The sequence below is a fragment of the Oenanthe melanoleuca genome, chromosome 2, assembly GCF_029582105.1.
Source record: "Oenanthe melanoleuca isolate GR-GAL-2019-014 chromosome 2, OMel1.0, whole genome shotgun sequence".
In the NCBI taxonomy this organism is placed as follows: Eukaryota; Metazoa; Chordata; class Aves; order Passeriformes; family Muscicapidae; genus Oenanthe; species Oenanthe melanoleuca.
In genome coordinates, this window is record NC_079335.1 from 132,786,908 (window position 1) to 132,801,117 (window position 14,210).

At 46.1% G+C, this 14,210-nt stretch overlaps 1 protein-coding gene across 1 annotated transcript; it reads right to left on the bottom strand.

Moving 5' to 3' along the window:
* Positions 1 to 3,799: 3,799 nt before the first annotated feature.
* On the bottom strand, positions 3,800 to 10,486 carry LOC130250160 (patched domain-containing protein 3-like). The gene is made up of 4 exons (XM_056485577.1): positions 8,495 to 10,486; positions 8,164 to 8,285; positions 7,623 to 7,768; positions 3,800 to 5,685 (listed from the first exon to the last, which is right to left on the bottom strand). Exons 1-4 carry the CDS (start codon positions 9,224 to 9,226, stop codon positions 4,106 to 4,108), a joined length of 2,580 nt encoding a protein of 859 aa, XP_056341552.1. The 5' UTR covers positions 9,227 to 10,486; the 3' UTR covers positions 3,800 to 4,105.
* Between the last annotated feature and the right edge of the window lie 3,724 nt (positions 10,487 to 14,210).

Here is a 14,210-nt window from a genome sequence, read left to right on the forward strand (position 1 = left end):
CACTGGTTTTCTTCTTATTCACTGTATTCATTGCTATAAACTGTAATAATACCGAGTTCCATAGTGTGTGAATTGAGGTGTATAAAGCATTTAAAATTGTAAATAAATTTAAGAATTATGGCAAAATAGCACTCTCTCTAAATGAGATTTCTAGGGAATGTTCTCCCTAGACATTCACACCTTTTTTCAATTGCTGCTTCAGTAGTGGGACTTGAAAGAGATGATTTCTGGCTAAATAATGTGAATTTGCATTTAGAAAAAGAAGCAAAAACCTTTTTCTTGTTTCAAGTTACTAAAATCTGTATTGAATTATCTTGTTTGGGGGGGTGTAAGTCCTTGAAGCCCAACTTAATTTTTTATTTAAAAGTTTCTTGCTATATGCATAGGATGGTGTCAAAAAGGAAAATAGTGATGTATGATTGGGTCATGAAAGATGATTACAAGATTACCCATAAAGTGTAAAGGCTGTCTTTGCTTTCTGGCCAACTTAGCACAAGTGTTACTGAAGAGTTCACTGTCATTCCTGGTTGGTTTTGTGCCTGTTACAGCTGCAGGGTTTCCAAGTAACTTGTCTGTTGAGGCGTTGGATTTGATTGCTGGTGCTCTTGGAAGCACCTAGGAGCTGGAATTTCTCCTTTCGTATTTACTGGGCAGAGACAGGCGAGCACTGGGTTGAGTTTGTGTGGCAGGGCTTTTGTAGTGAGGAGGCTACATGGGTGCATCTGGGAGAAGAGGGCAGAAGCTTCCCTATGTGCAATGGAGCACTGCCAGACAGCTCCAGGAGGACGTGCTCCTGTGCAAGGCTGAGCCATCAGCCCCGGCAGTAAAGCCTCTGGGACAACACACTTAATGAAGGGGAGGAAGCTCTGCCCAAGAGCAAGTGCAGCCAGAGAGAGAGAAGTATGTGAGAAACAGCTCTGCAGACACCAAGGAGGTCAGTGAAGGAGATGTAGCAGCGTTAGAGTGAGTCCTGCCCTGGGGAGGGAGGAGCAGCAGGGCCAGCCTGTGATGACCTGACTGCAACCCCAATTCCTGTCCCACCCCCACCCTGCTCTTACCACTTGCGGGGGAGGAGGTAAAGAAAAGTGGAAGTGAGGTTGAAAACAGGAAAGAGGCGTAGGGGAAGAGGTTTCCTGGCTTGAAACTGTTTTGCCCATGACGCTAAGTAGTGAGTGATCTCTCCCTGCCTTCATCTTAACCCACAGGCCTTTTGTCATGCTTTCTCTTCCCTGGCCAGAAGGAAGGGAGTGATAGAGTGGCTTTGGTGGGCTCTTGGTGTCCAGCCACGGTCAACACAACACAACTACAAAAGCAGCTTCCAGAAATCAGTCAGAGGGGAGATAATCTCAGTTTCCTTTAGGTAGGAACAGCCTCCTGCTGTTGAAAATGGGGCAGAGCTAAGTGCTTAGATGGACTGTTTGCTTTTTAAATACTTCTAAAGTGGTCACAAGGAGGGTGGCCCATAAAAATAAGAAATTTAAACTTGGACATTATACTGAATTTTGTGTATTCCTGAGGCTGGCATGCCAGAATTCTACCAGCAAGCTTAATACAAAGAAAATGCAAATTTCCAGTGAAAGTTGTGGCCTGCTCCTTTTGGCTGCTTCCTACTCTGTGATGACTTGAGTCAGCTGAAATGTCAGAAGAGTTTTCCAAATCTTAATCCTTCAAATTTGCCATGAAATTAGAGCAAGCCATTCCTAACTTTCTGCTCTACTGGTTTGCTTGGAAACTTTGGCTAGAAGCAAAGAGAGCTATTTTTGCTTCTAAAACTTGGCCAAACAACATGATGAGAGGTGAGAGTAAGCACTTTAAACAGGCTGCTCTCCTGGTTTAGGGCAAATTTCGAAGGAAACTTTCAAAGGGGTCTTTCTAGAAAGCAGATTCGAGTGGCCCCTCTACCATACTGGTTTGGGAAAAGATTTCCTTCGAGATAAGTGGAAAAAACCTGTTTATTTAACAAGCAAAGTACTCACAAGCATAAAAAACGAGTAATATTAAGCAATAAAAGCTCTTGCTGTTCTAAAAAGATGGCAAATTCAGAAGATGCTTTTCATGTGGTGTGGCTCAGCTCACTCAGTCTCTGTCAGTCCCTCCTGAGCTGCAAAATGCCTCATCCCAGGCCCCAGTAGGGCACAGGTGTGAGCTCCCGGTGTTTTTCTGGGTTTTCAGTCCAGAGTAAGGCTGATCAGTTCCACGAAAAAGAAAAGCCACAGTCCAGGGAGCTCCTCTGCCTCTGCTAGCTAAATTAACTAGAAGCAAGGGAGAGCCCTTTCCCACGTCCCTGCTGCAGACAACAGTCCATGAGAAGGAAAGCTGGAGCTCTTATCTATGCATTTTTGAATACAACTGCCTCAGACATTCCACTGCTTCTCCTTCTCGCCCTCTCCACTCTCAAATCTTGTTTTAAAGGTGCAAAACTTATTTCTGGCCTAAACAGAAGAATGGGTTTACAATTAAGCATCATAAAGTCCCCCCAGGACAGCTGTTCTCTCTACTTTCCTCAGAAGCAGATTTCCCTTTTTCCAAACCCATGACTCACATCTGTTTATTAAGAGGCCTTCCTCTGGTGTTGGCCAATGTGAGAGCATCATCTGCTCCTTCCACAGCATCATCAGTGCATAAATGGCTGCAACATTTGCCATTAGAGCATTAGTATGGACTGTGAAACTTTTAATGGGGGAAGTGTGTCTAGTGCATGGGGTTGTGCACTTTACTGCATTTGTTTTTTCCCAAATCTAGCTTTGTGGTTAGAAACACACTCTGAGATTCAGCACGGAGTTTTGATCTTGAGTTCAGGAGTAAATTTCTTCTAAGGTTAATATGAGCTTTCAGTCTTTCACTACTCTTTCAAGAACTGTCCTGGAGGAAACAGAAGGATCCTGCTCTGTCTAATGGGTCTCATGAAAAAGGCCAGAAGTCACAGGAAGCAGAGGCAGACCCTGTCACACTTGCTCAGTCAGAAGAAACCCTCCATGGTAGCAGATTTGGACTGAATGGCTTAATAAGTCATTACTAAGTCATACACCAATGTTTCCAGAATTCCATCAGTTACCATCTTTCACTTTTTTTCCAGTGGGTCGCTCATGATATTGGCTACAAATTATTAATTGACTTTTACCTACTGTCTTGCCTCTACAACTTAGAAGGCCACTTCGTATATTCTTAGCTCTTATTCATGGAAAGTTCTTCTGCTCTATGAACACATCACAGGACAAACAGAATGGTATTTGTGAGTTTACCGTTTTAGGACTCACCTATTTTAAACCTGGGTTTCTTTTTCACTTTTTTCCAAATCAGGCTGTGATTCTCTCTAGAGAATCCTTGCCATTTAATGTCATGGCACAGCATCTCCCAGGGTGGTTACTCAGGAGGTCATGCAAGTTCAATAACCTGCAGCACAACCCTTTGCAAACTGCAGCCAACAGAAGTTACACACAAACTTCTTAAGGGTACCAGATGTTCAACCTTAGCTAGAAAACAGGACACCAAGAAAAGGCTTTGAATAGAAAATGGGAGTCAGCTTGTGTTGAGTCTTCCCCAGTGGTTTCTCATGCTGCCTTAGGAACCTAAGCACATTTTGTCTGCTGAAGGCTTATGAGTTATCGCAGTCTGAGACACTTCAGACCTCTTGCAATTTTGCTGTAAAACATCCAGATTTGAGCCTCTTGGACAAAAAATTGTCTTTCAGCTCAGTGTTAGGATGAGTTACAGGGAGGAAATACAGTGGGAGTTACGCTTCCTGGTATGAACATGTCCTGACGAATGTGTAACATAGTCCATTAACCTGATGCAGTGGTCAGTGTTTATAATAACTTTAATACAGTCAGTAAACACAAAAAACCCCAAACATTTAACATTAAGATATTGACACAAAAATGAGAAATGAAAATGCAATCTCGAAGTTTTAATTTCTTCTGTTATTTTTCTTGCCTGGCTTTTCTGAAGTCTTTACTTCCCTGTTGTGTTTATTATTTTTCTTTCATTTTCTTAATGTCTTATACTCCCTGACAGTCATTACAATTGAATCTTCATATAATAAATAAAAAATATTTAAATTATAAATTAAAAATTAAAAAACATTAAACTTAGTCACAAACAACCTTTATAATTTCTCAAGCTCAAGTTTTTTAGCTCTGGTACTGGGTGATCTGCCAAAGTTTCCAAAAAATGTTAAAAACACTGGAATAAAAACAAGTCCATGAAGAGCCCCAAACAAAATAACAAGAAACATGATCTTGAAGAATGTCCTGAAGATGTAGGTATTTGCTGCAGCCAGGACAACTACTCCTAGTATCGTAGAAACTGCACCCTGTAGTACTGGGTAACCCAACAGGGACAGAGCTTCAGTTGCCCTTTTATTGGCTGATGACGCTCCACTCGTAACAAAGGCATAGGAAATATGAGCAGAAAAATCTACTGAAAACCCAATGCAAATGACCAGGTTGATCATGGATATGGAATCGAGATTGACGCTCCAGAATGTCATGAAACCAGCAACGCCAACTATAACAGAGGCTATGGCAAAAGTCACCCACAAGCAGCACAGCGGGTTGGGAATGAGCAGAAGGGAGACAACGAGCATCGCCCCGGCAGCAATGACGATGTTCTGAACCGTGTTCTGCACTATTACCAGGTACTGGTCGTAGTAGATGAAGGCTGGATGATACACCTGCAGTGGAATGCTGCACTGCTTGGCTGCCTCTCTTAACTGATTGAGGAGATTCTTCTCATCCACGGCTGATGTCACGTTCACCGTCTGGATAAAGAAACGTGAAGCTTCTATTCCATCCTGAGTCATGTTTATGTCCCACTCAAAACTGGGAAGAATCTTGAACAATATAGTTAATCTGTTTAAAAAGTCAGTCTTATTGTTTATATTTATCAAACCTCCTTTGGCAAGTTCTGTGTACACTCTCAGCCATGACTCTGAGACTTTCCTATCTACATAGGAAATGTTCTCTAAATTCTGTACACAACTCTCAATGCCACGATGCACGGACTCATTCCAGTAATCTACACTCTCAGTAATGACAACCATGACCCTGGGTCCATATGTGGAGAAGTATTTCTCATCATCATCATAGTATGGAATAACGTAGGAGTCATCATTTGCCAGATTTCGGAGATCAATGCCTTCCCTGATCTGAGTACACCCGTAAATGCTGCCACCCAAATACGCTCCATACAGCAACACCATGAGCAGCTTGATCCATCTATTTGTAACAAAAGGGCCATAATACTTTTTAAAGAATATGCTCATTGGATGCTCGCCTTCTGGCTCAGATGGCTGCCCAGAACCGCTGCCGATACAGCAAGCATTGTACAAGCAGGAGTTCTCAGCCGGATCTTTACCTACATCCACACGCATACAAGTCAGCCAGTGTCGGTTCCCTTGCTCCCTTTTGTGATTTAATACCAGAACTGCCCCAAAGAAGGTCAGGGTATATACATAGCAGAAGACAAAGGCTGTGCCTGTGTAGAGGCAAAAAGACCTCACGGATGGAAAAGCAGTCCAGGTGCCAATGAAGAAGGCCAAAACATCTGTCAGAGTGGTGATGGTCACAGAAAGTGCTGCCTCTGCATAAGTCTCAGCCAGCAGAGATTTAACATTGGATTTATCTTTTTTCCTTGAACTTTGTTCCCAGGAAGCAATCATGATGAACATGTCATCAACACCAACCCCTGCAAGAGGAGAGACTGTTAACGTTGCACTGCAAGTGGCAGCTTCCACCAACACCCAACAAAACTACAACATCAATCACATTTCATTCTGCATAAAATTTTGAAAAAGGAAGTTGGGCTACTAACACTGCCCAAGCGCTGATGAAAGTTACAAGAGAGTTTGGAAAACAGATCCTTTGAGTGTAGCTGAATGTATCATCTTTCAGCATTTCCTGGTGACCTGATGGGGTGTTGATCCCTCACCTACTCCACTGAAGGACTGAGCACACCTACTGCATCTCTGACAAGTGTCTTGTAGCTGATGTCCATGTGTCCTCGGATGCAGATGACACAGATTTCAAAGGATCACATATTCTGATGCTCAACTATTCTCATCACTGGAAGCATCCTCCATTATCTCTGGAATCTCTTCTTCAGCACTGTAGCAACTTAGACCAATAATTTCTTGTTCTGCCTTCAGAAGGCAGGAAGAGCAGCTTCTATCACATGGGAGAAGAGTGATTCCAGTTTTCCAGTGACTCACATTTTTTTATGATATGTTCCCTCCACTTCACTCCAGTTTATCTTCCAGCACTTATTCACAATTTATTACTCATTTCTGTTCACATTTGTACTGATGCACTCATAAATATTACCTGCCAGGTCCCTGGGAAAACCTGCCAGGAAAACTGGATCCTGGGCTTGGGTTTTTGCTATAATGGCAGAGGAAGTGAGCTGAAGTTCAAAAATGAAGTGCCTGTGGGCTTCTCTAACATCTGCTAATTCTCAAGATTATCACCTCACAGTATTTTACATGTTGTCAAGGGCTCTACTAGTCACTGAAAATTAATCACACAAAAGGGAAAGCAAGGCTGTGTGAATAGTGGAGTGAGATTTAGCCAAGCATAGAAGAAGAGATGAAATCATTACTTGCTACCTGAACAGGCAATTGTCAGTCAACATGCAAAGATGAATTAAGCAGCATGTCAAAAGGTACAACTGGATGGCAGTGAGCCTGGATGCTTTGGAAAGCAAGCAGCTTTCAAAGCAAATCATCTGATGTACTGAGAATTTGTTTGCTTTAACACAAGGAAAACAAAAGTCTGCATGTTATTTCTGAAGATCTGAAGAGATTGGCTTAAGCCCTTTCCCATGAATATAAAAGGGTCTTTTGGATAGTCAAGGCTGCAGCCATTGATGAGCAAACAAAAGAAAATAAAAAATGCACTGGAATTATGCAGGAAAGAAAGAAGCAATGCCTGCCCAAAGGAGCATTTGCATTGGACAGTTTAAGATGTCAACCTGGGAGCTCCATGTGTTTTCCTCAGCATGAAACCAAGCCCATGAAATCATCAGATGCATTTATCATATAGGAGACCAGTAAGGATTTTAAAAGCAGTAATTCGCTTGCAGCAACATTATCTAACAGTATCTGGAGAGTTCAGTATTGGCTGTTAAGCAGTCTGTGTAACAAGGATGCAGTGATACCAACTTCTGTGGGTTTTTGGGGGAAGCTGCTTGCACAAATGGTGCATCACTTCAGTTGTGTAGCTGAATGAGACTGGTTAGTACACAGATGTTATATTGCAGAGGATTAATAATCCTGGCTCCATTTCCAGGGACATTAGAACAATGCCAGAAGTGCTAGCCTTACCACTCTCTCATTTACAATCTTCCTGCTCTAACAATAGGTCTAGATCAGACCTTCTCTTCTGGGAAAAGCTGCCCTTGCACCAGAACCCATCTCCAGTGCCGCTGTGGGCACACTGAGCTGAGCTGAGGGGCTTGCCTGCCTGTAGGTGCTCTGAGGGGGCTGCACTTCTGTGTATCTCCTCCACTCACTTCAGGAGAAAATGTTTTATTAGCTGACATTCACATCATAAAAGACTGACACCATTAGGTTTCTTTAACTTCACTCTGATCTTTGTATCTGAATACAACTCACTTTTTCTACTTACCCAGAATCAGGAATGGTGCATTTGCTACAGTGACCACAAATGGCACTCCACAGAAAAGCATCAATCCAAAGCTGCTTAATACAGCTAAGCCAGAAGAAAGCACTCCACAGCTTGCAAGCCAGATATTATTTCTTATACAGCTCAGTCTGAAAATAATTCACAGAATATCTTAGTTATGTGTCAAATATTTCACAGACGATACCCTGTCTGAAAAGAGCACCTGATGAATGTTATGAGAGATGTCAGCACTGGACAAGATTAATTTTTCTAGGAGGTGAGCATCCAAGTTGGTCATGTCTACACTGAACACTTGTTCAGGTGTTTATGTGGTACTTACCATGAACCCCCCCCATCTAGGCAGCTAGGAAATATGAATAGATAGACAAGAAAAAGCAAAGAAATACATTTTGCCTATTCTTAAATGTCACTATTAAATGCAGCTTCAAGAACACCTTCACTCGGCAAGAGCAGAAACCAAGTGAGGAAAGTAAAGAAGAGCAGAGATCACTGCTCATTGAGCCATAGCTTAGAGACATTTTACCTTAGGCAAGAGACGATTGCAAAGGTGATTGTCAGGAAATATGTTATGGAAAAGAGCGGGATCACACTCTTGGTATTTCCTTCAAACTCTTGTTGTCTGGACAGCGAGGTAAAGTAAGTCACCTGCCGTTAAACAACAAGAAACCATAAAGCACTTTTCCTCTTCTTGTTCTTTGCACACACGCACGGGCAAACCCAAACATCACGTTGGCAGCCGCGCATTGCCCTGGCCCTCGCAACCCGCCCGCCTTCTCCCACATCCCCGTCTCCTTTCCTTTCCATTCCGCGACGGCGCTGCCCGGACGTTTCGGCCGCACCCGTCCCTGCGTTACCTGGATGGAGCGGAGGCGCAACTCCGCCAGCTTGGAGGAGATGTTCCGCAGGAAGCTCCGCAGCCACTGGCGGCTGTCCTGCGCCTCGGGGCCGTCCTCCCGCAGGTAATAGAGCAGCTTCAGGGCCCGCGCCGTGCGCACCCGCCCGCCGTCCGTCTGCACGCCGCCCAGCGCGGTGCCCAGGAAGACGCTGCCATTGACGGGGAAGCGGAGGCTCCCCGGGGCGGGCGGTCCCGCATCGCCCCGCCGCGGCAGCAGCGGGTTGGGGCTGGCGCAGCCGTCGGCGGTGCGGGCGCAGAGCCGCTCGTACTCGGCGTCGTGCACGGCCGCGTTCAGCCGCAGCACCTCTGCCCACGCCGCCGGCTCCAGGACCGAGGTGCCGTCGGTCGCCACGGCGATGAGGGCGGCGTAGGCGCCCTCGGTGGGCAGCCGCGGGGCGGAGAAGCGTTCCGAGTCGTTGGGGGGAAAGTGCTGCCGCACGAAGTCGCGCTCGGCCTTGGCGGGGCCCCACGTCGGCGTGAACTGCCCCTCGATGTCATTCGCCTGCAGCTGCGGCAGGAAGATGAAGCCGGCACCCAGCCCGCCCGACAGCAGCAGCGGCACCAGCACGAAGGGCCAGGGGCAGGCGGCCACGCCGCTCGCCAGCCCTTGGAAGAGCCGGCGCAGCGGCCGCTCCAGGCAGTCGGTGTTGCGGCAGGAGCAGCGCTCCGCGGGGTCCCGCGGCCCCGCCATGGGCGAGCACGGGCTGCGGCGGCGGCTCCTCGCCGCGGGCGCGACCCACTGGGACCCGCGGAGCGGTCTGTGCCGGCGCCGGAGGAGAGGAGAGAGAGAGAGGAGAGAAAGAGTGACAGGATTTCCGAGCAGCGCTCTGCCCGTCAGCACCTCGGACCGCGATTTTCAGCGGGCGGAACCGCCCCCGCCGTGACTCAGAGGGTTGTACGCCGTCTCCCTGGGACTGGGGGCCGGGAGGGGCAGACCAGGCTCCCCCCGCCGCGCCCCGCCCGGGCTCGTGTTCCCCCTGCCCTCCGTTTCCCCCCGGGCTCGTGTCCCCCCTGCCCTCCGTTTCCCCCCTAGCTCTGGCTCCGCGGGGTCCCGCGCGTTTGCAGCGCCCGCCGTGCTGAGCCGCTGCCCCTACCCCGGCTTTGGCTCCGTGATGACCCTGCCGCTTCCCGGCACGGCCCCGCCCCTACATTTCTTCCTCTGGACGTCATCGGCTTTTTTAGTGTTTTCCCCGAAGCTGTTGTAGGTGCTGTTGCAGCTACTTCACCTATTCTTCAATCGGAAAGCAAAACACAGACAGTGGTGATGTGCAGTGCAGTGTTTGCTCTATCAGTATACAGTGAAAGAAATAAAAGACTTTGAAACAAGGGTTAGCGATTCCAGTTGGCAAGTCACAGGAATATCACTGGCGTCATATGCCAGAGCTTTAAGCAGTAGCAATGATACAAAGGATCTTTCCAAGTCCGAAAATTATCCTGCAGCCTGGTGTTCTTGACAATGGTGTTAGCGATTTGAGTAGTTTCAGGCTGAGAAGAGTATTAAGCTCAGATGTGACAGTGCTGGACAGGTGTCCAGACAATATGTCCCAGGCAGGCAATTCTCTTTGCCTTTGAGAGAAGCAACTCTCTCCTCTCCTGCCAGTACTTGCGAAAAAGTTGTAGGTATTTCTTCTCTCCCATCTAGGGAAGACAGGCTTGGCACCTGCGAGTATAAAATAGCCAGCCAGGCTCTGAGCAAAGTTATATATCTCCTGCTGCATTCAGCACCCAGGGCAGGTTGGATCCTGGTGATTCTCTTTTCTGTGCACAAGTGTTCTGAGACAGACAGGTACTTAGAAGCTATTTCCTGTGGCTCCTGACTTGTTGGAACCCAGGAACTGGCCAGGTGGAAGTAGCTACCCAGTCAGGTTCCCACTGGGCACAGGCCAGTGCCTTTAGGTTGACTCTGAGAATCTTGGGAATCTGCCTTTCAGCAGAAAAAGATGGAAAAAGTTGGAAAAAGATGGAAAAAGATGGAAAGATGGGTCCACCAACTCTCAGTTCAGAGTGGTGTTCAAGCAGATAGTGCATGTCAGTCTTCTCCCAGAATCTGAGTGCTTGTCATTGTTCCCTGGCCTATTCATGCACTTTATATTAAGCTCTTATAAGATAAAATATGCTCCTTGGGGCAGGGACAGGAACTGGTCATAGGGCTTCCACTAAGTCAGGGTTTCTGGTATTTTTTTGGGTGAAGGCACAATCTCTCTCTTTTTGTTGCATTTGCTGGAAGTTTCAAAATGAGATTCCAGTGAATTACTGTTTGGTCTTTCCTTCCTTCCTTCCTTCCTTCCTTCCTTCCTTCCTTCCTTCCTTCCTTGGTCGAAGGACTAACACTCCAATTTCCATGCCAACTGTGTAATAAAACTTTGTGATATTTTGCAGGCCATCTAACTTTTGTAATTTCTTTCAACCATAAGCATTTATGTATCTTGGTTGCTCCCTTCCCTTTAAGGGTGTGACATTCCTGTTTGGCATCACAGACAGGATGCCATGGTTAAAGGGGTCTGTTTGGGATATCACCTGCGAATTCCAGACAGGTAGTGATGCTAAGGTGTGCCCAACTCCCCCGGGCACAGAATGTGCAGATGGAAATTCGAATAGCCCCGAGGCAGGGCTTAAATGGATAATTGTGTTGTTAAGCAAACAGAATGTATGGAAAGGGAAAAGTAAAGCAGTTTTATCTGCCAAAAGGAGAGGTATGCCAACAAACAGGCAGGGGGAGAAATGACTGGATTTCTGAAGGGTTCGGAGAAAGGACTGCAGGATCAGTTAAATGAGAGAGGGAATAGGCTTTGGTAGCAAGTGCTGGCTGCTGCCGAGTGCGATAGTGAAAGGCTGCTCGCTGCTGAGCGCATCCGGAGCAGGAAGAGGCGGCCGGCGGATGCTTGGAGCGCTCCGAGAGGCTGCAGGCACAGGGGCTGCTCGCAGCTCAGCAGGGTCGGGAAAGGAAATGCTTGCGGAACGCTGTCGGGAAAAAGAAAAGAGGAGGAGGTATTGAGAAGCGGATGTCAGCTTCTTACTCTGTAATTAAAATTCATATTGAAAACTATAAGAAACGACGCCTCACTTTTTAAAATTTTGAAAGGTTTATTGAAACACAACAGGGGACTGAATAAGGAAAAAGGGGCAGCGCTGCGTCAGCCAGAGGCACAGCGTCCACACCCGCAACAATCCTTATAGATGCTATCGACCTCCCCACACTCGTGCAGATGCCACTCTTCTGACCCAGCTCCTCCTTCGTCCCGCCTCTCGGAGTCTGGGCAGTCCTTCGTGCTTCCACTTTCGCAGTGGTCGGAGATCGATTTTCAACATTACAAAACTTAGATAAAAACACACCAGATCTTAACAGAACTCCTTTCAACCTTATAACATACATTTAACATTTGCAAGAGCCAACATCTCACTATCCGTTTTTTACAAAAACTTTCTGGGTTTTGATATTCTGTGCCTTTAACTGCTGCCGTGCTAAATTTTCAGAGAGCATCTAACTCACAGAGGGAAACTAATTGCAGGAGCCATCTACCAAAAAGGTGGAGGAAGCAGCAACATTAGTGTGGCAAGCACTTCATGAATTGAAAGTTGAGATTCTACCAGAGGAATGTCAAGGCCAAACTGTCCCTGACAGACCAAAGGGATCTTTGCTATTCAACTCAGGTGCATTTTAAAGAGACAGAACAGAGATATCCAGAGTGGACAAAACTTGCCTAACCCCTCCAGGACTTATATTGCTTTCTCTTCCCAGGAATGATGCTGGGAATGATGCCATACACCCATACTGAAGATCAAGCTAACCATCGAAGGACTGTTTATCCTTGCAGAACCAGTCGTTGCCAGCATTAACTCTGTTTGGCTCACATATAAACAAGCTTGACCTAGAAGGTGGAGACCCTTTGTGAGGAGCCAATTCAGTTTTGTTATGCCTCAACAATGGTTGTGAGGTCCACATGAAGGAGGGGTGCATGTGAGCCATGTGCAGAAGGCAGTGAGAAGAAGCTGGAGCAAAGCCTTGTCTGGGGAGTCTTTGGCTGGCAACCATGCCAGGTTTCACATGGGACAGGCATACAGGGGGAACACTGAAGGAGCTGTATCCTCCAGAGACACTCTGCAGTCAGATGGCAAAAGGTCTCTACCAATGGGCTGCAGTGGGACATTGGACTGGGCCAGTGGTCTCCTGTCAGCAGGTGGACTTTGGGAGGTATAAAAAGTAACTGCACCAGAAGTCTTGGGGGCTCTTTGGGGGCTGTTCTGTCCTTTGCCTTTTGACACTCTTTGGGGGCTATCTGAACTTGCTTTTGGAGTCCAGCCTTTTGGCTCTCCTGCCCTCATACATGGTTCTCAGATACAATGTTTGCCTAGTTTGTCTTCATTTCATTCCTGACCATCTGTTTTTAAAAGAGCTCCTTGCAGTTTCCCGCACTGGAATGCAACACCCTCACTTCTTCATTTGTGCTAATCAATATGGCAACTCTAGTACATTCTGCACCACACATGCTGCTGAGTTGTGGGTGCAATTTACTGTGGCAGAAATTATAAAGGAGATGAAAGCAATTTGCCCACTGAAATTCAAAAGGTAACCTGAGATAATGCAAGTAGATTTAAAAGGGAATTCCACTCTTGGTGTTAACTAGTTAATTTCACTTATAATCCAACCAGCAGTAAAGGCACAGTTTTTGTTTTAATAATGCACAGTGCCATGGTATAAACTATATACCAAATCATTGTATCAGAATTAAATCATAACAGAGCTGCACCCTACCCTCTGTTCTGGAGAACAGAGCATGGGCCTGAGGGAATAGATGTGCCTGTATGAGAACCTGCTGTGACTTTGTACTTGTAGACAACCGTATGATAGATTCAAGTAATCACCATTATATTTGTGTGTGTAACTTCGTTGACATTATGTGATTTTAGTATTCAGCTCCTGTTATATCTTATCTAGTGTTATGATTTAATTATGCACTTATCTATTGTTATGATTTAATTATATATAAGATCTACAGCCTGATTGGAATCAATCTCACCTTGTTGAGAAAGCTCCTACTGAAGCAAGCACAAGAAAAAGGACAAAAGACTTTGCTGTTCATCATCATACTGGGGGATGGTGCATGTGAAGAAGGATGGGGAGCTCCTTTGGAGGGACATTTTATTTGGATGTTCAAACAAGACAGATACTTGACATGCCTAAGAAGAAAGCTGAGAGGGATAGCTGGTGCCCCACATTTCAGCAGGTTGTATTTGCCTCTTTTCAAGATCTGTGGGGACCCAGCCATACAATGAATTAATTTCTAATACCCCCCAATGGCCTCATCTCTAGATAGTATCAGAATATGCCTGACACTGTCCACTTGAAGTTCACATAAGCCAGTCAAGAGCAGCTATCAGAAAAAAACTTGAAAAGCAATAGAACAAGAAGATCCTGTTCAGGTGGCTGAATTGCATCCCAGTTGTACAACACACAAGGTCAGATTGTTTCTCAGGAGATCAGGAGACCCAGGCTCAACCCTACCCTGGAACTGCAGTGACAGAACCTTCTCTCTTCCACAGCAGGGTCTGTCTGTCTCTGGGGCATTTTTACCCTGCCAGAAGCAAGGAGCAAGAAGAATAATTCAGCCCAGGTGTCTTTCAGGCACAGCCCAGGCAGGCTGACAAATGCAGACATGACTTTGGTTGTGATCTGA